Here is a 25715-nt window from a genome sequence, read left to right as displayed (position 1 = left end):
CTGATTGGTTGCTATGGGCAACATCTCCACTTCTAAAAAAACCCATTTTAGTAAGTATACCCCTAAATCTCTCTGCACATTTTAAATCTGCCCTATCTGTAGTGAAACATGGTTACACCAAGGTGGAAAGTTACTTGCTATTTTTTGCTTTAAGTCGAGCATACATTCTGCAATTATCGCCTAGATCCATGGACTGTGCCGGTAATTGCATGGTGTTAGGCCTCGATTGATCAGTGTTGATTGGTCAGTCGGGCATGAAAAATCTTTCAACATGCCCAACTGATCCGATCATTGGTCGGCTGCATCTGGCAGTGTGTCACTGCCGTGGCCGAACACCCAACATTTCCAGGGGAGGATCCCAGATAGTGTGACTATACACTGTGAAATATCTCACAATGGGCCTCATTTCCCACTTAGTCTATGAGACGTACTACGAAACACATTGTTTAGTTAGTAGACATCTCAATTTGCAATGGTTAAAATGTGTTATACCTACAGGTACATATGTAAAATTATATTTATTTGCTAGTTAGCCTGTGTCAATACTAAATACATTATGTGAAAATACAGTAATGGTAACACAAACATATAACATTAAACAATGAAAAACAATTATTTAATGAATGTGGGTCATCTTTTTTTAGTAATGAATATAAAACAGTGTAGCATAAAATGTTCTTCATGCTATATTTGACAATATTGCATTTTATCTCATGTGTAACCAGCATAAACGGTATAGTAAAACTATAGAATAGTTAATATAGAATGGTCGTTCTATTTAAATAGTACAGTTTAAATAAAGCGATGTAAGGGTTCATATAAATGATACACTATTCTTTTAATGAAACATACTGTACAAATACAGTAACTGCAGTGACGGATAGGCACATTCAAATAAGTGTGCTAACTAATATAGACTCTTTATTAACTACTACCCTTGTGGGAAACTATTGTACATAATTGTAACTAACTGTATTGATTATATTTTTTGTTGGTTTTCAAAGATTATTAGAACAGGGTACAAAAAAAAAAGAGAAAAGGAAGGTTAGAGAAGGGACACAGTAGATAAATTATCACAGTACACACATGAATTAATAGTATGCACCAGGAGAAGAATGCAGAAATTTCAGAAGAAAGCAGAAAATTATGTAAGATGCAGACATGTTGGAGAATATACGATACCAATATGTGCTATAAAAAAAATAATTGAACAAAAGGGGAGCAGGAGAGAGAGAAAAAAAAAAAAAAAAAGTGTAGTGTGTCTAATAACCACTTAAGGGGCGCTAGGATCAAGGAGGGCATTTTTAGATAAGATCTGTGAAGAAAATTAAATGAGGTGGGATAATAAGGGTAAATCACGATGAATAAAAAAGACGATCCAAGATTGCCAGGATTTAGAGATTTTAAAATACTGGTTATGTATTCCATTTTAAAAGTGTACCAAATCCTATTGATGATCGTATGTTGTGTGTTATACCACCTCTTTATTAAAATGTTTAGAGGGATTTAATTAACAAGGTTATAAATGGTTGACAATAGATGTCAAGCCTCAATTGAACACTTTAAAAGAGAAGAAACTGGGATAGATCTACTAAGCCATGGAGAGAGATAAAGTACCAACCAATCAGCTCCTGTAATTTTTCAAACACAGCCTGTAAAGTAACAGCTAGGAGCTGATTGGTTGGTACTTTATCTCTCTCCAAAATTTACATTTAAAATATGTTACGTTTTAAAGTTTTGAGTACCAAGACCTAAAACTAGAAGCTGATGTTGATGTTGATAAGGTGGCCACTATAACCTTTGTCAAACAGGTGTATACTAATAGTTAGCGCCTTTACAAGAGTTATCACCTGTTTAGTGGGAAAACAATATTACATTTTCCAAATTTTATACAACAAAAGAGAAATTGCTCAGATGAGAAAATCAGTCAGGAACAAAATAATTATGGTTTGAAAGTTCCCCATTAATTGATTTAATTTTTAATATTGATTCTATTTGTTGTATTTTCCGGTCATTCTAAAATGGGCATTATAGATTCCAATGTTTGAAGTATCTTATGGTCCTGTTATAGGCAAGATATTTATATATGGTATAATTTCAATGCATTTCTTTTTACGTAATAAAAGATTATATGTCCGCTACTCATATGGGTATTGATTTTGAGATGTTCTAGAGATATAGCGGTTGTATTTTAATATAAATGTTGTCCACTTGTGTAAGTACAGTTTTATGATCATAGTAAATAATGGCAATGTTTAGGTTCACTATTTTATTTCCATCTTCAACAATATGATGCAGCATCATTTATTAATTATCAACAATATTTTGGCTGTAATAACAACCTTTACCAAAACAGCAGTGTATAACAAGAAGGAATCCTAATAGAGACTATGTTCAGCACTTTCTGTTACATAGACGGACTGGTGGATGTGATGCTTGCCAGGTGAAAGTGATGTCATATTCAGGACACACAGTAAGGGAAAAAGTTATGTAATTTCTGGTTTTCAGATGATCCGAACAGACACTGAACTCTATTGCAGGTAGAATCTTGAGGCATCACAACTGAGGAGGTTTTTTGTACAAAACATGTCAGGAGTTCCCTGGCACATTTTAGTGACTTCATCTTTTATCACCTTATCAAGGGTGATGGGGTCCACAGATATGGGGGGAGCGGTCTTTTTTTGTCTGTCCCATGTTTCTATGTGAGTTTTTTTTGCCATTGAGCAATACATGGGGCCCTTACAAATGTGACTTGAATCTGGTCCAGAAACTTATCCAGTGGTGTAAACAAATAAGATATACGTATCTAATTTAACTGCAATTTAATATATGCTTTTGTAACATTAAATTGATGTTTTTACACAGTATTACACTATTGCCTTTTATCTTATTTTGATATTTTTTTCCCCAAAAAAGGGTGATCTATTAAATGTTCCTAGAGGGATTGTAACTAGAGCAAATAAGATTCCTTGATGAGCTTTTCATTGATTTTAATAAGGTACACATTCTGAGATACTCTACTCTACAGATGGGAGGTGGATAGTTCTAATGCGGTTTCACTACTCCATTGACATGGCTGGCATTCAAGTGATGCACGATCCGCCTGTACACTATATACAGTTCCGGATGCAATGTATACCTTTACATCATGTTATTTTGGTCCTTAGTGTCAATTATGGTATATGTGCAGACCGCAACTCCAAACAGCCAGTTCTGAGACCAAATCAATTAATTTATCCATTAGTCATTAGCCAGAAGACCTATCCATCCTTATGAAGCACTCAAAGGATGAAATGCTTGGGAATCAGATGAGTGTTTAGTTTTTTTTTTTTAAATAAACTTTAATACCTCCTCCTTTGTGCTGTTTAAGCACTGTGGACTCCATTTCGGTTTCCCAATTGTGATCTTTAACTTGAGTGATTCCTGAACACCTCAATGGCTTCAGGATTCTCTAGGAGCTTGGAAGTCTAGTACAGGAATGCACTATCCAATATCCCAGATAAGTTCCAATTCACTTTATTTCTTGTACATATGTTGCGTGATGGATTACTTAAAGATTACTACGCTGTTGCTTCTTTTTTAATTTGATATGAGCGATAATAAAAACTACTACTGCATGTGAAATTGCAGAGGACTAGATAAGCAAAGAAGATTATCAGGTACGTAGATTGACAACCCCGATAACATTTTGTCACCAGATGGCGATACAAATCACTTGAAGAGTAAATGTTAAGGGCACACTTTTCTGAAGAACAGGTCATCAGTTGCTAATTTCCGACATCTAACATCAGCAACTTTTGTTTGTGGGATTTTTTTTTTAGAAGAACCAGGAGTATTGGGAAGGATGTCATACAGTACCCTGACAGATCTGAAATACAGCATTAGATGTGTGGCTATTCCATCTGACATGTTACATTCTGCTATAGAAAATGCAGTTATTCTTATGGAAAGTGCCGTTAACCACAATGGAGACACACTGAACAACTGTAGCACTCTTCAAGTGACTTGTCATGACACGTCGCCACCTGGTGACAAAATGGGAACTTCCATATACATATTTAATAAAGGACTAGAGCAGTGATGCCCAACCTCGGTCCTCAAGGCACACTAACAGTCCTGGTTTTAGTGATATCCATGTTTGAGCACAGATGGTTAAATCAAAAACTGTGGTACTTATTAAGTCACCTGTGCTCAAGTATGGCTATGCTTAAAAGCTGGACTGTGTGCCTTGAGGAACGTGGTTGGGAACCCCTGGACTAAAAGCATCTTCAGAAGTACCAGTTGTCCAAATTTCTCTTTGCTCTGAAATGCTCTAAGTAGGGATGTTTTGATTGTAACTGTCCTATATATAGACATGACAGCAATGTTGAAAAATAATACTCCAATATGATGGCATTCATTAAAGCAAAAATGAGAAATACTGCTATTCACATGTTCTGGTGTTGCAGTCAGTTGGTGTGTTATAGATATTAATGGTGAGAAGGACATTCATTTGTGACCAACACACCTTAATAGTGTTGGAAGCTGGCTTAACCTCCGTTGTCATCCTAATGGGGTGATCATGACCACTAAGAACGTTAAAGAAAATCATAATCAAGTCATCAACGTATCAGCAATACATTAAATAGACTAGACCTGTGGTTCTCAAACTCTGTCCTCAGGACCCCACACAGTGCACGTTTTCCAGGTCACCCAGCAGGTGCACAGCTGTAGTCATTACTCACTGACACATTTTAAAAGATCCACAGATGGAGCTAATTAGTTCACTTGCGATTCTGTGAGAAGACCTGGATAACATGCAATGTTTGGGATCCTGAGGACAGAGTCTGAGAACCTGTGGACTAGAGGCAAATTGAGAATTACTTATACAGTGGCTTGCAAAGTATTCAACACCCTAAAGGGTAAATCCAAGTAACTCACACCAACACGTGTAAATGCCGGCAGCAGCATCGGAACACCCAAACCCCATCCATCATCACAGCCCCCTTGCCCCAGATTTGTGGATTTTTGTATGCAGCCCCATGGTTACACTTACTCACACCCTTGAGTAAATTGCAGGTATTTGGATTGGCCCATAAAAGTCAACAAATTTATTTGTATTACAAATGACAATTAAACTGATTGTTCCAGGCAATATTTTTATTCAGAACTAGGTTGCAACTTTTTCATCCGCAACTTGTTTTTTAAGTACGCTTGTATGTTTTTTTGCAATATGCATCGAGTGCGATTCCTTACATCAAAAGGTCAGGACAGGGGATGTTTGGCCACGTCTACACGCTCCTAAGTACAGTAGGGTGCACTGACATTAATCACTGCCAAGATGGCTGGCAAAAAGAGAAATATGGCTGCTTGCAGGGACCTGACTTCTGGGTTGTAAAACTCTGGTGTAAGCTGCAAACAGATGAGGATGGCTGCATCTGATGGGTCAATTGTGTCTAAAACACACGCATTTATGCAAATGTAGTTACATGTCTGCAACTGTAGTATAAAAGCAAGATTAATGTACAGAACACTTGTTTTAGGAAATACTCTGGGAAGGCTATTTATTAGTGTTGACTAGTTGATATTTATTTTATATTTCCGTCTTATTCAATTAGCATTTCACATGCTTCAAGCGACTTCAATTACAATATACCTTTCATGTTTAGTGAAGCAGAAAGTTACTATTATTTCAGCTCCCACCATTAAACTAGTTTAAATATACATTAAATATCTAAGCTCCTCAACTAAGAATCCCTTTTCCCGAGTATCAGGATGCAAGCAGTTGATTTTCAGCAATGTCTTATACTCCCAACCGCCACTGTCTCAATGAAGAAATCCAAACCTTTCCTTGTAAATTTTCTAACAAGTGGTAAAGTATCTGGTGTGCAGCAATTCTCTCTTCCTGATCATACAGACTTATAAACTAAACATTTATTTTGTTACCAAACTACTGATGTTTTTAAGACTACTCACATCTCTTGTCTGTGCTTTCTGTCAATCATACCTACAGCTGTGATTTTTGTGTTGGTTTAGATTCTCCTATAAAAGCATTTTGTTTAGCAATATTGTTGTTTTAATTCCACATATTTATGGTGGACTGTTTATTTCATTGATGTAATTCTGACAGAGGAGAATACTTTTAGTATTTGTAATTTTTTCATTTGTCACACATTTTATGTTTATATTTTCGCCCCACACACTCCATTTTCTAGCACGATTTTTACTATATTTAGGGGCGATTCAATTGTTTTGTGCGTCCATTAATAATTGCGCTTGTCGTGCCAAATCAGACCGGGTTTAGCTGTGTATAGTGGCTAAATCCATATAGAGTCCTGGTTAGGGCATCCAAATGGCCCATATCATAGACTTTTCACACATTTCTGTTTGCCTTCCCAGGAGTTGTCGAGCAGAAATGCATATACATAATAAAAGTTAGGTCTTATACTTTAGTTCAAGTGCCCACCTTTCCTATAAAATATTGTACATCATACAGTTTATTGCAATGAACTGCTCCTGTGCGGTTCTATTGTGAAGCAACAGAATTAATGTGCCTAAAGAGACCATATTTAATAAAAGCCCATGTTGTGTCGATTTTTGGTCGATTTTGTGTTTCAGGGTCTAAATCACATGTTTACTAACAGATGATTTTTTTAATTTTTTTAAATGATATCAAAAAATCATCTTTAAAAGGGAATGTGTGATTTAGACCCGGATTAAAGCAGACCAAAAATCGGCCAACATTGACCAAAAATCAACCCAAATCGACTTTCAGTAAATATACCCCTAAACCACACATTTATTAACAGATGAGTTTTGACATTGTTTAAAAAAATAATGTCAATAATCATGTTAGTAAATGTATGATTTAGACCCTAAAATACAAAATCAACCTTTAGTAAATATATCCCCAATTTTAATGCAGAATGTATATGTATGTATATAGAGAATTCAGTAAAATGTAGCAAAATCCATAGATTAGCCGTACCCAAAGTTATGAGCAAAATAATAAGCATTATTATTACTATTATAAAATGACTACTAAAGTGAATATGGTAATTCAGCAACAACGATAATGTGTACATTTTGCTGCCATCAAGTGGGCAAACCTACTAACCACAGACAAACCTGATTTCTACTTATAAAGCTGACCTTTTACACTTTGTCATATAAATTCATGAATTAAACAGTTTAAAAAATGTGTTAATGTTAAGTATTAGTATTTACATGCAAATGTTATTAATAGCATTTATATCTATTATATTACCATTATTTTATCGGTAAGTGAAATATTTTACATGATCACATTACACTATTTACAACACATATATTGTTTATTTAATATTAAAATGCAGAAAATACTAGAAATTGAGAAATAGAAGAGCATAATGCCAAAAGAATCCAAGTTATCACTGAGACTCCTGTAATGGTCTTTTAAACATCTGGATCCTAAACATGTAGGGTATCTTGACTCATTTTGTCTTGTTCGTGTTTTATAATGACTCTTGTAACATGCTCTGATTTCAGGTTGGTTATGTAAGAGACACTATGAATCTAGCAGCATCTATCAGCTCTTTACAGATCCTGTGAATGAAATCCACAGTTTAAGACGTTTAGAAAGGATGATGCCATGTAAGTGGATGTGGTCTGGTTACTGAGTACGGACAGGTGGAAGCAACTTCTACAGATGTTGACATTATGTAATGTTTTGAGACAAAGTAGCATTAACGATTCACATGTCAAAGTTAAAAGGAAAAGATTTTAGCACATACAAGCAAAACAAATGAAAGAGGAAGATGAAAAGATTTATTTAACCATGTTGGGGAACAAGAAATAACTCTTAGAGGCAGAACTTATCAGTTGGACATTACAAACATTAACATAATGTGAAAAAGGACCAACTCTTCTTTCAGGCATCGTCAAAGGGCATCACTGGTCTGACATAACTCATTAAATTATTAAGAAAAAAAACAGACAACAAGTAGGACACACTACAGTCCCCTCCTTGTACTTGTTTTAAGAGCTCTCATTTACAGTACCATCAATGGCTGTTCCTGGTAGACCTTTTTTCACGTATTTTGTTTCTTAACAAACCAGGACACAATGCTGCCCCTCAGACACGTAGAAAGAAGCTGTGTGTTTAATTGTGGTCCACAAGCCAGGGCAATCTCTGGCTGAAAGATTTGTGTGTCCAATTTATTGTGAAGCAAATTAAGCCTTCAGTGTCCCCTTACTTGATCTCAGGAGGTCAAACTCCCTGTCCAGCAACTCTTCCTCTGTTAGCTTGGAGAAGTTATCATCGCCAAATGGATTCCAGCCTGACATATCAGGGGGGTTGTTGCCGGGCTGTTTTGGTAAGCTGGAAGCAGGCTCTTTGCTCGGGACACTTCCAGGCCTGAAGTATTAAATAAATACGTGTTAATATTGATAGAATAATTTTTAATGTCTAGTACAAAAATGTTGAATGTTTTTATGTATGTCATGTCTGTCAGTAAAATTTAAAGTGTGAACTCCATGTACTATTTTCGGCTCTGGTCACATGGCATTATACATATGTGTCCACATACATCTAGCCTACTTGTGCGTTTAACAGCCCTTCTCAGTAGCGCAGAGTGTTTTTCCTGTAACTTTTTCTCTAAAATGTGTCTTGTTTGCATAGTGATGTGAATAGTAAGCACAAGCAGCTTCTGCTAATAAAAAGGATATGCGGCATGCCTATATTCTGTGCGCGCCTGCAGCTATATCTGCATGTGAAATGCTACATTACAGTGCTACCGAGTCGCGCGCTGCTCAAGCATAGCGCGCGGAGGATAGATGTATGTGGACACATCTGTAGTTTTTCTTTCTAAAGAAATCCCTGGTTCTAGGGGAAGAAATGCTTTAAAGTGGTTATCCACAGAGCACCTGTGTTATCTCATTCAACACGCCTCAGTTTCTCTGCATGGAATGTTCTAACAGCTACACACAACCAGCAACTGCAGCTCATGTAATTACTGCCGCAGCTCCCTCAGATCACCCAGCATCACGATCCGTGGGAAGGGAACCCACAGCCAGACCTGCCTGACCCTACCCGCACAAGGGTCCATCTGACAATCTCTTTGAACTCTCCATTCCCACTTCGGACTTACAGTTCACAAACCTTCGTGGAACCTGAACATTTGTTCTGTCATCTCTACAGACCCACAAGGACTAGGATTGTTTTTTTTTATTGCTAGTAAGCTTCTACCTGGGGCTCACATTACAGTGTTGAATTCAGTGCTTGGGACTACTGTGAGATGCTTGAGACATTGATTCCAACTGTGGGTACACATTGCAATTTTATACCGATTCTCGTTCTGAAAGCATTACCTGCCATGGAAAAGAAACTATTCTTCTGAGTGGACTCTTTTTAATATGGATTTTGTACCATCATTAGGTTATATTTGCTCTATATTCAACCAATTTCACTTGAGATCCTACTGAGAATTGGCTAAATGAATGCTACAGGATATTAATAGATGGCATTTGTTTACTGTATTATTATTGTGTTTTGGTATGTTTGCTTCTCTGAGTATATATAGCATTATGGAACTTTTATAAAAAAAATGTTGTTTAAAACTCAAGCATTCACAATATGTAAGCCAACCCTTTGGGTTGGGCTTACTTCCTTTATTCATTCCATTTTGGGTGGCTCTGGCACAACATTCACAGCTGCTGCTCTTATACTGGTTTATATTTAGTGCCTTGCATCCCCTATAGTAAATATTTCAACAAGGACAAGGTTGTTTAGAAAGTGAAAGCGAACCTGGTCCTCTATGTGCGATATATTGATGATTTATCTTTTATTTGGGATGGGGATCGTTCTTCTATTGACACGTTTATTTGTTCACTAAATAGTAATGCGTATGGTTTGAAATTCACAAGCACTATTAGCACTTCATGTATTCAGTTTCTGGATATTTCACTCCTGGCCACAATGAATAGTATACATACAGAAACCTTTTTTAAAAAGGTAGATACGAATGGTTTTTTAAATTACACCAGTAGTCACTTTAAAAGTTGGAGGGATAATATTCCCAAAAGCCAGTTCTATCGGATCAAAAGGAATTGTTCAGATCCAAAAAGTTATAATCAACAGGTAACAAAGTTGTATTCAGCATTCTTAGAACAAGGTTACCCCACACAGGTCCTAGATAAAGCCTTACAAGAGACCAATAAGAAATATAGAATAGAATTGTTGGAACGAGGTAGGGATAACATACCCAAGAATTTGTCAATAGGGCAAGGAAGGATGACTGTTCATTTGTAACTCAGTACAATACATATGCTAGAGATATCAAAAAGGTTATACAGAAGAATACACCTATTTTACAGGCAGATCATATTTTGGGTCCTATATTGGGAGATACAGTGAAGGTGGTATATAGAAAATCTGAAAGTCTTAAGATCAAACTTGCACCAAAGTATGTATAAAAAGAAGTCCATAACTAAACCCAATAGTGATAAATTAGGACTTGATAATAAGATAGATAGGGCAGGTGGGAACTGGCTTATGAATAGAACTTTAGGGTTTTTTCAGTGTGGAAGGGATAAGTGCATCACATGCACACATGCTGATAGGAAGAGTACAAACTATAGGTCATTTGTTACAGAGAAAATTTTTCAAATTAGTAGCTTTCTTAATTGCAACTCTGAATATGTTGCATATCTTATTGAATGTGGCTGTGGTCGCCAATATGTCAGGCGGACCATACGCCCAATGAATACACGGTTTCCTGAGCATCGTAGGAATGTTAGGAAAGAGAATATACATCAGAATCTCTCAAAACACGTAATGGAATGTGAACAGGGGTCTATATCCAATATAAAAGTGAAAGCTATAGAACAAATAGGAGTCACAGATAGAGGAGGTTATAGGTTCCATCTTCTCTGTCGAAGAGAAGCTTATTGGATACTCAGACTCAGGACTCTTGAACCCCTGGGTCTGAATGAAACCATAGAACTCAACAACATATAGATTATGTATATTGCTGGGAATTAGCAATATGGTTTCCCCCTTCAGGTTATGAAGTCTTTATGATAGTTAGTAGTTTTGTATGTGATATAATTATGATGTTCATGTAGTATCTATATGTGTCTACATATGGTACTCCATACTTTTATTGGTATAGGTTATTTCTAACTCATAGGTCTGGTCTCGAGTATCCTCCAATGTCAAATTAACCAATTATATTGTAAACTACTTAGAATGTTATCTTTTAATGCAACCAAGTTTTGTAAAATAGGAAAATATATATATATATATATCTCAAGATGGTTATAGATAGGAACATTATCACATTGTTAACATGTGTAGGTTCCAGAATTATAGCTACCAATTTACCATCTAGTAATGATTTATTAGTTTTTGAAATATGTTATATGATGTAAATATAGAATTAGTGGGATTAGAAAAAGATAAAAGATTTCACACCTCAATGTCATAATATATGGTAAAGTTTAAGTTTTATTATGTTCTGTTTAATAGAGATAATCCATCTTTGATATGAATGGGTTAATGTGTATATGGTAGTGATGTACTAGTCTCCACAAAAGAGCCAAAGTGGATAATAAATGAGACAACCTGTCCAAAATTTGATTAATTAGCAGCCTTCATATGAGGTATTTAAGGAGGCTATGACTGCTGTAAGATCATCCCTCTGAAGCAACCGCCTGTCTTGTGGGCAGAGAAACGCGTCAGTGATTGGCTATCGGTGACATGCAGGTGGAACGTGTAAACAGGAAGTCCATACAGTAGCATTCGGAATACAGCAACACGAGGGAGCGGTGGATTACATCCGCATCACCCCCATTCCAGGCTTGCGGAGGGGCCGCGTCACAGGAGCGGAGGTCCCTTTGCATTGGGACTCGGCGCCACCGGAGGCAGGGTGAGCAGCCGCCAGATATACCAGCGGGACACATCAGGTATCAAAAGTACCATTCACAACCACGTTGGCTTTGAATGCCAGGATTATTGCATTGGCACATTTGCTAAGACATGCCAAGCACGGATTGCTTGGAGATATCCTCTCTTAATAAAGGTAGAGGATTCTAACTAATACATGCATGAACTTTGTCCATAAGAAGTTGCTGGTTTTTACAATCCCTCGGCTTACTAACCATCTGCTGTACCGCATGTCCTGATATTAACCTGCTCATACTAACAAACTTCAATGCTGCTATCTTATTTTTTTTTAAGTTCCACGAATCCGAATGGGTCATATTAGGATTATTTCCAGTTGATGACCAGGAACTAAATATTATTTTAGAATTAGCATATGCTATTATTACTGTTATTAATATAATTTGGAGGAATTGGCATTTTTATGTGTATTTATTATTATGTATTTTTTTGAAGTGAGTAAATATTTTAAATCAGCAGCTGGTCACAGGCACCTTTATTAATTTTAAAGTTGTTTAGAAAGTATGCTGGAATACCATTTCAATTAGCAATCAAATAAAGTGAGTTTAACGGTTATTGGGCCTGATTCAGAATTGTACGCTCTACTGATGTTCGCGCAGTTGAGGAATATTTTGCTACTGTACATAAGCGAAACGCTGAGGAACGTCTTACTGTGCACGTGTGAGCTGTAGTTTTACACGGCATTCACAATGTTTCCGGGATCGCAGGGTTCTGAGCAGACCACTGTGATCCATGGAAGTTTTGGGTGGAGTCGGGGAGGTGGCCCAAAGTGTTCTCATAAGGAGGCCGGTACATGGGCGCGCTATGGGAGATCAAAGGGTGTGTCTGCGATCGTGGTTGCATTCCCAAATGCGAAATCACACTCTCAAAGACCTTCTTAGAGAGAAAATGAACCCGAAATCTGCACAGAGTTAGGGGGAAGAGCCAATGTGCATCGGATGTTTCGATGGTGGTGTGTTCTCACACAACGCAGATAAGGGAATATGGATGTAACAACATGTGCTCAGTCCTTCGCACACTGTTTCAGGTGGCAATAGATTTTTTTTTCGCATATAAACTGAGTGCAATCGTAGCTGCTAACGCAATATTGTACGACTCTGATTCAGGAATATTGCTGCTGAAAGCTCTATTCCTCTTATGGTGATCTTCACCACCTCCTTGGTAACAGCAGCTTCCACAGAACATGGGGAACAACTATCCTGGCTCTTTTACATTAAACTTTATGTAAAACTACTCCAAATAGCAGAACTCCACAAGATGAGCTGTGCAGAATGAAAACAGATCCCTCCTGTAGAACCAGCAGTTATGATAAATGGAGGACAGCCATGAGTTGCCAACAGCGGTTTTAAGATTTCACTAGTTCCTGTATCAAATCTCTGGTTTCTGCCGTCTTTGTTTGGTCTAACAGTACCACAGCTGCACAGAAAAGCCATCGCCAATGACTCATTTATTATTACTGGAAGCTGATAATACCTTACAACTGTGATCTACATTTTCTCCTGCTTTACTTATTCTGCTACCTTCTGTACCATGTGCTCCTCAAACTTCTGAGACTAAGCTTATTTTGTTCCAGGGCCACTTTTACAGTCTTTGTCCATGTTGTTGGATTTCATTTGTTTATGACCAGTCATGATCCCCTCCATGTACAGAACTATGTAATAGGTCAGCGATTTATAAATAAAAGTCATATTAGTGTCTGTAGTTACGAGTACCCAGTTTCTTCCAATATCTCTAGCCAGTAGATTACCACTTCTCTCCCCTGATCATTTGACACGACACTGCAATGTCACATGCAGCCCTGTACATAGTAACCCAAAGACGCAATTTGCAGGTCACTGCCTCCCACAAGATCAGCTCACTCATCTCCTGGAATAAGATGATGTGATTGGTTAACGGTCTCCTTCAAAACAGGGTTTGCAGGGATAAACAAGAGGTGTGAATACAGATAACGGAATATAAAATGGCTGCATGTAATCAAGAGTACGGTGTCTCACCATCTTTTTTATGGAAACAGGCAGTACTGTAGTTCTACTTTCATTGGCAGTATATTTAACAATCCTCCCAGGAACTTGTATCACCAGACTAGTCCATTTCAGATAATTAACAGGTAGAAAAAAAGCACTGATTACCAATTACTTTGTGTACCTAAATTCATTTCACTTTTTTATTTCAGGACATGCAAATACTTTTTTTTGTAGTTTACCAGATTAAATCTAAATTTAACTGACATTTTAAAATGGATTTAAGTTAATCAGCACATTTAAACAGGGGTAAATAATTTTTTATGCATTCTTTTCTAGTTCATTTGTTAGCATGAAGTAACACAAATTTAATTGTAATTCAACATTTTCTGTTGGGTGTTCGTAGACGGAATCGGTATGAAATACCGCCGGCCGCATGGCGTTCGATTCCCGGCAGCGGCAGCCCGACAGAAAAACACATCCCGGCAGCGCTGGAAATCCTTATCATCCTCAGGTAAGTATATACTAACCTAACCCCCCTAACCCTCCTTAGGGGTGCCTAACCCTAACCTTCCCCCCCAAGTGCCTAACCCTAATCCCCCCTGTAAGTGCCTAACCGTAACACCCCCTTCCCCGCTGCCTAAACCTAAGTCCCCCCCGGGGGTGCCTAACCCTCCCTCCACCTAGCCTAACCCTCCCGGGGGGGTGCCTAACCCTAAGTCCCCCCCGGGTGCCCTAAACCTACACGCTTAAATTTACAGCCCTTTGTAGTTAGTGCACAGAGGCCCTGATTCAGAGCCGGACGCTCTGACAGAGCGCTCGCTCTGAATCAGGGCTGTCCCTGCTCCTTTTTGGAGCGGCCTCCAGGCCGCTCGCATAGCTGGGGGTGACCACCCACAGCTATAGCGAGCGGCCAAAATGATGGTCGCGATGGTCAAGACCATCACGACCATCGGGCTTGCGACGAGACCCTGCGGTAGGGTCTCGCCGCCGCAAGCCCAGGAGTGCTTTTGGCTCTATCACTGCCAAAAGCACTCCCACTGACATCACTAGTGATGTCAGTGGGGCCGGACCCAGACGGTAGGCGTTCCCATGGGAACGCCTCCGTCTGGGCAGCCACGCCCCCGGCACGCCCACCAAAGGGGGCGTGCTGTCAATCACCATCGACAGTACGCCCCCTTTGGTGCGAGACCCTTAACGACGGCTTGGCTGTCGTTATTCGGGTCTCGCGCATGCGCACTTGGGCACCATCGACCCGCTTGCGAGCGCTCAGCGCTCGAGAGCGGGTCAGAATCAGGCCCAGAGTCTGCAATACTAATTAAAAGAAAAATCCGATGCACTACTCTTCTCGGAGCCTTAGTTTTGCGCTGTATGGTGTGTAGATGCTAGGTGTATGAGGACACATCTGTAACTGTAATCCAATTGATGGACAGCCAACTGCTAAGTAATTAAACTGTACTATAGCGCACTACTAAACACTTATCTGCACAGTGTGTTATCAATGCAAACAATTTTAGTAGAGTACAGAAGTCAGGAAAGACAATATTGTATCTAAATAAATCCCACTGCAGAGAGCAGCAGCAAAAATGCTTGAAGAAAAATTCTTATATAATTGGACGACTTAAGACACATTTTAAGATCTCATACTTTAAAATGTAAGCAAACTAGACAAAAAAAAAGTATTCCTTTGTAAGAGTATACTGCCCATTCATTATTATATATACACTATTGAGTAAAACATGCATTAAAACGTTGTCCAATTCTGTTAAACATCAAAAGGGAGGTTACATAAAGCTGGATGCTATGAATGAACATAGATTACCTGCATACGCAGCCTTTGGCAGAAGTGCAAGTCATTTTCATAATTACATAAAATCTGACCATAAAATAATCCCCTGCTTATGCATCCTTCAGCAGAAGTGCATATAGATTTTATTAACTACATAAAATAAAGTCATAAAATTAAACTACAAATATGCAGAACATTGTACCTGAAAATGACTTTGTAGAACTATCATTTTATGTACTAGTAACCTCTAAAATATTAGTGTCCTCACCTACCTGATCTATCCTGTCCAAACATCTTTTATCAGAGAACAATGTATATATCTCATATTTGTAAATCTACCTGAATTTATTTTACTCATTAGTTTCTGTGAGAGAAGAAAGTAGGTTTCCCTTAAATGTCACCACAGGTTTGGAGAATATATATAATACTGTGGTTCTTTGTCTGTTATAATTGCGACAAGATTAGCAGTAACTTACATGTTTGTATTACACACGTTTCTCATTGTTCCCACTTGCTCAGGGTGGGGAGCTGCATATGACACTAAGGCTGCCGTGAACTCCTGAGGAGAAGTCAGGTACTGCTGAGGCTGGGACTGGTGATGGAGCATGGCCTGTTGTTGCTGCATTTGTGCCTGCTGGTACTGGTGAACCTGTGAGTAAACATATAATACATAGAGCTTGGCATTTTTTAGAATGTGTACATAGTTTTAAAAGTTTTACAATGAACAGCCTGTAACAAAAGGAAAAATTATGATCAGAGAAAAAAAATATGTCGGCAAAATAATCTTGCTTATGCAATCTAGGTTATCCTCAGCCCCCTTGAAAAGCAAATACTTTTCCAAAATTATGGAACCTATTAATTGTATTTTATACTGACCACAGAAATCAATTTATATTTGAAAGTAACACTAAATATTGAACAGTTTTCGTTACGTATTAGTTAGAACTTTGAACATGGCATATATTCACTTATTAAAGGTGGAGCTTGTTTCCAAAAGAAAACAAATCCAGGTGAACAAGTTTTACAGCAATGGAGAACATACAACGCTGAGGATTGCAATTGAAGTAATCTCGGTCATTCTTTGCTCATAGATTCTTTCTGTGCCAAACATCATATTTACATATGTCACCCTTTATTATGGAGGTATTCAACAAATAAATTTGGATGTAGCAGCTATTGGGAACAAATCAGGATTTGTTACATTTTGGCATGAATCTTCAATTTAAAAAAACATGTAGAAGTAGTTCCATTACGCGACAAAGAACGTTGTACTGTAAGTATTATTTATTATGTTACTTATGCTGGGCATACACTGCCAGATAAAATACCTGTCCAATCGACAGACAATTTATGTGGCAGCCTGTCATCCTGCAGATATCGTGGGCTGACGCTGTGAGATCTCTCAGTGTATTGGCCCTGATATCTGCGCACCACCCCCGGGGGAGGAGACATTTCACCATTGCTTCCATGGGAAGGAACAGGGGAAATGTCTGTCTGTCGGCTGTGGCTGGGCAACACGGCCTGAAGTGGCCGATAGTTAACATAGAATCGCATCCGACTGGCATGCTGGACAATCCAGCATGCCCGACCGATCGATATTTTATTCTCGGTCGACCGCACACACAGTGCAATTATCGGGGGAATCCACAGATATCTGGCGGATCACCCCGATAATTGTATAGTGTATGCCCAGCATTATTCCCTTCTATATAGTTTCTTTTTAAGTTAAAAGAAAGGTCACTTTCCTGTTAACACATGTTCTTTATTTCTCTGCACAATGAACATAATGATATTATTCTGTCATCACAAGCACCTGAGGTATTATCATCATTTTCTTGCACTTCTGTATTACCCTCTACAGTGTGTTTGTAAAATGGCAACTGGTTTACATCTTTGTACCCCATGTCTACTAGCAGTGCCACCATATCTTTCTTTTTAGCCTCTTGCACATGACTCTTAAGCTGGGTACACACTGACAGATATATTGGGCGATCAATTGATCGGTCAATATATCTGGCGCCGTCGGCCAGTGTGTACCAGCGATATGTCTGTGAACGACGTCGTTCACAGACATATCACATTGGCTGTGCTGCACAACCGATGGACAGTTATATCTGCAGACATATCTGTCCATCGGCAAGTGTGTACTGGTGATCTGCCGACCACCAGTACACATGCAGCGGCAGCCACAGGGAGGGGGCACCCGCGGCTGCCTGGAAGATGATGGTCATTCAGTGTGTATGAACGACCCATCATCTACAGATATATCTGCTAGGTGTATACCCACCTTTACACTGCACTTCCTTTATGTTGCTATCACAAGATCATATCTCAAGTCCTGCCTTATCATCTTGTGTTGATAGTCAGGTTCCACACTATAAGCAGAAAAAAGTCCAACCAAACCTGACTTTGCCTTAATTGTCAGTCTTTTAGCCTCACTAATTCTGAACCTTTTTGTGGTTGGTACTGAATATTGTGCTACTTCTTGCCAGACTTGCAAATACTGCATCATACTTTTTGGGATTAAAGGATGTTTTTCATCTTTCTAAAGCTTTTTCACCACAATGCCAAATGATCTGCCTGCAGGCATATATCAATGTATGTATGTATGTGTGTGTCTGTGGGAGGTAAGTTATTAGGTGCTGAATGGGGAATCGACAGACGGGATCCAGGCGGTCAGAATCCCGACGCCTGGATCCTGGCAGGGTTAACATATCGACATTTGTTGGTTGGTATGCTAACTCTCCCCCTCTCCCTACCCTAACCCTCCCTCGTGCCTAAGCCTAACCTTCCCCTCCCCACACCCTAAACCTAACCCTCCTCCCTTAGTGCCTAACCCTTACCCTTCGCCTAGTGCCTACCCCTAACCCTCCCACACCGCTACTTACCTTCGGCATCCCGGCAGTTGGGATGCTGGCGCCGGGATTCTGACCAGCGTCAGTATTCTGGTGCCGGTAAGGTAAGCGTCGGCATCCAGCCTGCTGGGATGAACGGGTTAATGGGTGAATAGGTTGATGGGTGCTGTGTGGGAAGATCTTTATGGCAGCTGATAGAGTGGATGAAAGTGTTAAGGGGTGCTGGGAAGGTGAATATTCCACCAATGAAACAAACAGGATTTGGTACCTTTTGCTGAAACTCTTCCTGGATGTGGTACTTATTGCTATAAAATGTAATTTTCCAAACCCTGTACCAAAGGGATTTAGAACAAATTGGTAGTTTGTATCTGGAAAGAATTCTACACCTAGCCAACAATGTGCTGTCACCTAGAACTCCTTTACATTTTGGGGGGGATTTGGTACCTTTTGGAAAGAAGCTCCACAAATACAGTTTATAGATACTGTACATACAGTAAAAAAGGTTTACACTTTAGGGACTCAATTAAACTTGTGGTTATTCGGGTGGCATTCAGAAAGGAAGGGAGATGGGATTAAATCCTGGCATTCCTTGATCACTGAATACTGAGGAACCACTGATGCCTACCCTGCACTAGTCACACAGTGGCACTGACGAAAAAAAAAAGAGAAAATGATATATATGTTATTGTTTTCAGCGGTGCCATATTTGTAATACCTGCTTAATAAACAGGAAACATTTTGGAAGGAAACTTAAAGAGCTTCTCATGTAATTGAGTGCTTAAAACAAATGGAATAAAACTATGGCTAATCTGTCTGAACAGGGTAATATTTTATCAGTGACGCTTTAGCAGGTGCAAAAGAAGAACATCTAAACAACCCGGGTAGCCCAGTTGTCATTCTGTTTAAATATTGCACAGCTATTTAACAGTATTCAGTATTGATCATGTAACAAACAGCAATGCTTGCGAGATCTCACGCATGCCCATTGGAGCCACCCGGGAAGAGAAAGTGGCGAAGCAGGAAGCACTACCGATGAGATGTATGAAATTCTCATCTACCGAATTGGGGGAGTGAAAACTCCCCCCTCTGGCGATCCCTGTCTGAGCACACAGCACATCAGCCTAGTGCTGAAGCTCTGTATCTCCCTTCCCGGGAGGCTCCAATGGGCAAGCACTGCAAAATCTTGTGTGCAGCCCCCGGAGCCGGCAGCCGGCGCAGTAGGGACAGTGACTGTCGATATTGATAGCTGCAGCTATCAATATCGATCAGTGAAACTTGTAGACTGCAGCACCAATAAAGACAGGGTCGCATAGCGCCCCTGTACTTTCACACCGAACCCCACAATAATACATGGGGGAGAAGTGGTATCAGTGCACATAACGTGTGCTGATACCACTCCTCTCCCATATCGGACACTTATAATTCTCCCCCAGTACGTTGAAGAACTTCTTAAATAAGAACTAATTCAAAATTTAAAAAAAGTTCTAATTCTTATCAGAAAAAAAACATAGTAAAGTTAATGTACATTTTTTTTTTTTTTTTTTTAATAACAGCAAGTGCAATTTAGACTGCTACATACAACATTATCATTTGATATTATCAACTTAGAAAAGATTGGTGTAATGGTTAGCATTACTGCCTTACAGCACTGAGGTTGTGGGTTTGATTCCTAACACAGTCCTAACTTTGTGTATTCTCCCTGTGCTTGCATTGGTACTCCGGTTTTCTCCCACAATCCAAAAATATACTGGTAGGTTAATTGGCTCCTGACAAAAAATAACCTTAGCGTGTATGTGTGCGCGCTTTGTAAGCTCCTCTGGGGCAGGGACGGATGTGAATGGTCAAATATGCTCTGTAAATCGCTACGGAATGTGTGTTCTATATAAATAACTTATAAAGAAATAATAATTATTTATGTATAAATATAGAGGAAGGCGAAATTCATTGAAATACTAAGAACACCAAGTCCTTTAGGAAACAACAAAAATGTTGTTGGACAGAATAAAGCAGACTTACCATGGCTGGATATTGGTGTGGAAGTTGCTGTTGCTGATAGAGGGAATGCATCAAATATTGTTGCTGAAGAAATTGCTGCTGAAATGCCTGCTGATACTGTATAAAACACAAATCAGTGAGCATAGTGAATGTCTCATTTTATTTAATTAATTGTGATCTGTTAAAAACTGCATCATTTAGAGCTCTTTCCTGTGACTATGTGAGCACCACATTGCTGAATAATTGAACGTCGTGACAAATTTCACATAGTTGCTGTGAGGCTACAAAGAAGAAAGTGTGATTTCTCTATGGCTTTTCCAAAACCCAGGGAAATTGCTCTGTAAAGAGCAATTACTGTAACGATCTCAATAAGACAGGTCAAGTAACTTAATCATCAACCTTTGTAAACTGTAGTGCAGCCAATTAACACTCAGTCCAGCCCTGTATAAATGTAATAAATATTACAAAGCAAAAATAGGGTCATTTTTAGCATTACTGAATCTACTGAATGCACCACTAAATTAGACATTTGCAAACATACACCTGACTTACGTATTTGCCAGCTGTTCTGATGTAACAGAGACTGTCCCATGTTATAAAGACACATCACTAGATATATTCCAAAAGTACCAATTCTATGTGTGTTGTTCTGAAGAACAGAATAGAATTGCATCTCTTATTTTACATATGGGAAATTCTCACTGGGCCTGGACATAAGAAAACACCTAACTTACGGCCCCCTGCACCTGGTCTTGTAGATCTGAGGCGGGCAATGGTCACTATACTTGCAGTAGGGGAGTAGCATGTCTTCTAGAGATGTGTCCTATTTATAGTATATCATTTGTAGCTACTGAAGCTCATCTGTGCCTCATTAATGGTGATGACAAAATAAAGCTTGATGAGGAATTGCAGATGCTTGAACGCAAAGGGGTGACTGGGATTAAGTGCTATGAAGACACATTGCGCATTGACAAAACTTGACAGCACAGTGGCCTCTGTGACGTGGACTTTCAAGGCTTGCGCTTACGGTCTGGTTCTGCTGCAGAGTTGTTGGGATTTGATGTTCTGCAGTAACATAAGAATGACTCTGATCTTCAGCGCCATTTTGTAAGCCGGCATTACTGGAGCAATGAGGAATTTCATGGAGTAACTTGACCATTCCTTGCTCTGTCAACTGCATGTATAGCCATTGCAGACTTGAAAACTTTGTTAAGTTTAAACAGATCCAATAAATATAGCAATCTGTGAGTTCTCCTTTTAAAATTAAGGAGTTAAACTATACTTTCATGCATTGCAGATGTGTGACTCTTATGTTAACATATTAACACAAGTTTACCTTGGACTATGAGATGTCATATGAGCAGATAGTGTCACAGTAATAAACAAAGTGTACATGTATGCAGGGGTTAAAGGCCAGGTCTGCATTCAGTCACCTGTATTGTAGGCGGAACAAGTTCCACCTCCGCCACTCCCCTGACTGGCCCGAGGCCCCCAACAGGGTCGGCCGGACATTGCAATTGCCGAGAGCAGGTGGCATGGGGCACGTTACCCAATGGGGGGCTATTGGATACAGGGCCGTAACAAGTGGTGCGCCCAGTTATGTCGCACAGAGCGCTAGATGCTCTGGGGCGGAACCTGGCCGCCACCACAATCTACATTTGGCAATCAGGCAACTCCTTCTTCACTATTGAGCTCTGCCTCACGGCTCCTGCCCTGTGTGTGGGGAGAGGAGTCATGACATCTCTTCCCACAGTGCCGCCTCCTACTCGTGCCGCCTCAGAATGTGCAGCCGCCTCCTCCCTGTGCCTGGTCACAGTGTGCTGCTGGGGCAGAGGCAGATTTCATGCGGCCACAGGCCACGTATGTGCTGTCAATTTGGCTGCTAAATCCTTGTGCGGCACATTAGATTAGGATACGAAAGCGGCGGCTGATGATCTTAAAAATGCCACTAGCGCCTGCACAGCTTCTGAAGTGATTAACTACCAGCTACCCTGGCCTCAGCTTACTTTTCATAGGACGCTGGTCACTGCTCCTGTTCCCGACTCACACAAGCCCACAGATTCTGTCCCCATAACAGGTCTATGATGACCAGCAGGATCAGAAACAGGCACCCATCCCTGCTGACCTCCATAATGCTGGCCTCAGGGTGGGAGAATGGTAAGTGCAAATGGAAGGTAGGAGGGGGCAGGGCTATATATTTATTAGTATGAAGGGGGTAAGTTATTAAATGTAATATGGGTAGGTCCTAGGTATGCAGACATGAGGGTGTAGGTGCTGGGGATGCAGACATGGTGCTGGGTATGCAGATGGAGCCTGGTTTTGGTGTTGGGGATGCAGACATGGCCCATAAGGGTCACAGGAGCAAGTGTTAGTGTTTTAATGTGAGTGAAAAATTGGTATGCATTACAGGGGAGTGCCACAAGACCATGCCCTTTAAAAAATGATGGGGGGGAGCGGGGCGCCAATGATCTTTCTGGCACAGGGCACCAAAATGTCTAGTTATGGCTCTGATTAGATATATGCTGGTAGATATATGCCCCCTCCCCAAAAAAATGTCACACAGTGCCCCCACCCCTGTATGCCGCACAGTGCCCCACCAATATGCTCAACAGTGCCCCCCCTGTATGTTACTAGTGCCCTCTTCCTCCAGTGCCTCTGAGTACTCACCTACCATGGCTGGGACATCTTGAATCCTTCAGGCTCTGCGTTCTGCATGCACAGTGCACACAGCACAGAGCATCTACAGAGTCTCATCAGTGTCATGTGACACATCACGTACATAATACTGATGAGGTGACTCGGGAGCCACTCTGTGCAATATGCACTGTACATGCAAAACGCAGAGCCTGAAGGATTCAAGATGATCCAGCCATGAGAGGCGAGTACTCTAGGGCATTGGGGGAAGGGGGCACGTGTAGCATATTGTTGGGGCACTGTGGGGCATAGTTTTTTGGGAGGCATATATTTTTTTATTTTTAGTATTCTTATGCTATCCATCTAAGTCATGTTATATCCTGGCATGTGGCCCATGCAATAAAAATCTGTTGACATAGGGAAACCTTTAACAAAGGATCGAGAGGTCTGTATTTTACACTGGCTACGTATAACCTCAGGCCATTCTCAGTTTATACGTCACTCCAATAGTCCAATTTACTATGGAACATTGGTATGTTGAATAAACACTTGGCACCGTATCCTTCCCCACTTAACCCAATGTGGAAACATCCACACTCTTCTCTGGGTTGTAATACTGCCTATGCTGTAATCATGGATCATGACTGGTATAGATTAGGTCTACTTTGCCGCACAATTTTTCGTAGCTCTTTGTGAAAGATATCTCTCTTCATTTTGGAGAGAAGCAGGGGGGTTGATGCTGTAGAGATGAGGGTGGGGGTGTTTGCTAGAGAGACATAGGAGAACGGTGTCTCTACATGATCAGGGAAGTTCATATTTTGCCCTGCCCCAAAACTTCTATTACTAGATACATTATCGTCTAGTTGAACTTTTGTTGTATGAAGATGACAAATTATTCTAACGCAAACAGTAACTTCTGTACCACGTTTAGGTAACAAAAGACAAAAAGCAGAAGGGATGGGTGTAGTAGGTATTACCGCCGGCCGCATGGGTGAAAATTCCCGATCATCAAAAGGTAAGTATCGCTAACCTAATTCTACACCCTAACCCCCCCCCCCTCCCAAGTGCCTAAACCTAACCCCCCCTTCCCCACAGCCTAAACCTAAGGCTCCCAGGGGGGTGCCTAACCCTAACCCTCCCGGGGGGGTGCCTAACCCTAAGTCTCCGGGGAGCCCTAAAACCTAACCCTCCCCCCCTGCGCCCGGCTTACTTTTGTTTGTTATGCCGGGCGTCGGTCTTCTGGCATATGGATAATGACAGGCGTCGAGTTTAACGCCTGTCATTAGTACCACGCCGGGATTAGAGAGTTGGGAAGCCGGCGGTCGGTATTTAGACCGTCGGCTTCCTGACTACATCCCGAGGGGATACACAAGGGTTGCAAAAAAAAAAAAATATTAATTAAAAAAATGTAATCTTAGCTGGCGGCAGGTGTGTGAAAAAAAAAAAAAAAAAAATCTAAAATGTATTTCATGCTATCATAGTCCCTAAAAGCTTTGCCATTCTCTTTAAATGATCGTATACATAGTGAGTCTGTGTGTGGTAATTATCCCAGTCATAATGAGGATTTACCTTGCTCTCACATTTCCCTTATTTGTGTCCCCAGGCAGAATTTTAAAATAACAGTTTTCAAGGTGCAACATTTGTTTTATTTGCTCTGGGCACCATCACCCATAGTTCTCTATTTTATCTTTCTCTAAAGTTTGATACATCCTCCTTCCTTTGACAATATGAATCCATTAGATTGGGAAGAGCTGCCTACCTGCTGCATGTAGGCTTCCTGTAGCAGCTGCTGCTGCTGTAACTGATGAAGTTGCTGTAGCCTCCAGTCACCTAGCTGTAGTTGCTGTAAGACCCTGTGCTGTTGTGGAGGCTGCTGGCTACTTTCCCGAGCCAAGAGCTGGTCAGGCTCATTGCCAGGTCTTGATGTTGTTGTATCTGTAACTGCTGCAAAAAATGTTACCAAATACTTGTTAATAGATGCAAATGGTGCTTATTATCTTTAACTATGCAACAGTACACACACTATTTCAGTTACTCTGGGGGTAAAGATCTGACCATAGTGATGGGAAATGTCCCTTGGTACTGTAATGACATCCCATTACTGTACTTTGCTCTTGAGTTCCAAACATCCAGCCTCTGCCATCACAACAGAGAAGAGTCCTGAGAACAGTTTACACTATTTTTGGTTATTGGCCAACTGGCGGTGCCCAGCCAGTCTCCCTAATTGGGGAAGCAGTTGTCTAGTATGAAAGATGTTGGTGGCATGATGATAAACATTCAGAACCCCCTTGCTAGATACGAGTGTCACCTTGCGTGTTGTCTGCAGGCTAGAGCAATGTTGCGTGCATCATGTGTGCTGGGACCTAGGTACAGTACCTCCTATGTATATGTTGGGTTGTTCAGGGTTAGTGTGGGTCTCTCCTCCATATGCTGCCCCCATGTAACTGGGGACTACATAACCAGACACCGCGCTCATTGTGTGCATTACATCTCATACTCTAAAGGAATTGCCACTGACAAAGGAAGAACGAGCCAGAGTTGCAGTGAATGAGTATCTGAAC

General features: G+C 40.2%; 2 protein-coding genes across 4 annotated transcripts in view; one reads left to right on the top strand and one right to left on the bottom strand.

The window, feature by feature from the left end:
- Window positions 1–9576, top strand: part of PAQR3 (progestin and adipoQ receptor family member 3) — a 106334-nt gene extending 96758 nt beyond the window's left edge. For all 3 annotated transcript variants that reach the window (XR_015871384.1, XR_015871386.1, XM_088452125.1), the window contains one exon: window positions 7507–9576. The gene's annotated coding sequence lies outside the window, so the exon portion shown is untranslated. The remainder of the gene's footprint in view (window positions 1–7506) is intronic.
- Window positions 1–25715, bottom strand: part of BMP2K (BMP2 inducible kinase) — a 191430-nt gene that overhangs the window by 19825 nt on the left and 145890 nt on the right. Inside the window, exons 11-14 of the mRNA XM_088452122.1 lie at window positions 24914–25098; window positions 20542–20637; window positions 16147–16319; window positions 8214–8374 (exon numbers count right to left, since the gene is read on the bottom strand). Of these exons, the coding sequence (XP_088308248.1) occupies window positions 8214–8374; window positions 16147–16319; window positions 20542–20637; window positions 24914–25098 (615 nt within the window). The remainder of the gene's footprint in view (window positions 1–8213; window positions 8375–16146; window positions 16320–20541; window positions 20638–24913; window positions 25099–25715) is intronic.

Source organism: Taudactylus pleione, unplaced genomic scaffold, assembly GCF_031769625.1.
Source record: "Taudactylus pleione unplaced genomic scaffold, aTauple2 ptg000033l, whole genome shotgun sequence".
In the NCBI taxonomy this organism is placed as follows: Eukaryota; Metazoa; Chordata; class Amphibia; order Anura; family Myobatrachidae; genus Taudactylus; species Taudactylus pleione.
Note: the sequence above shows the minus strand (reverse complement) of the source record. Positions and strands in the feature narration are given on the sequence as shown.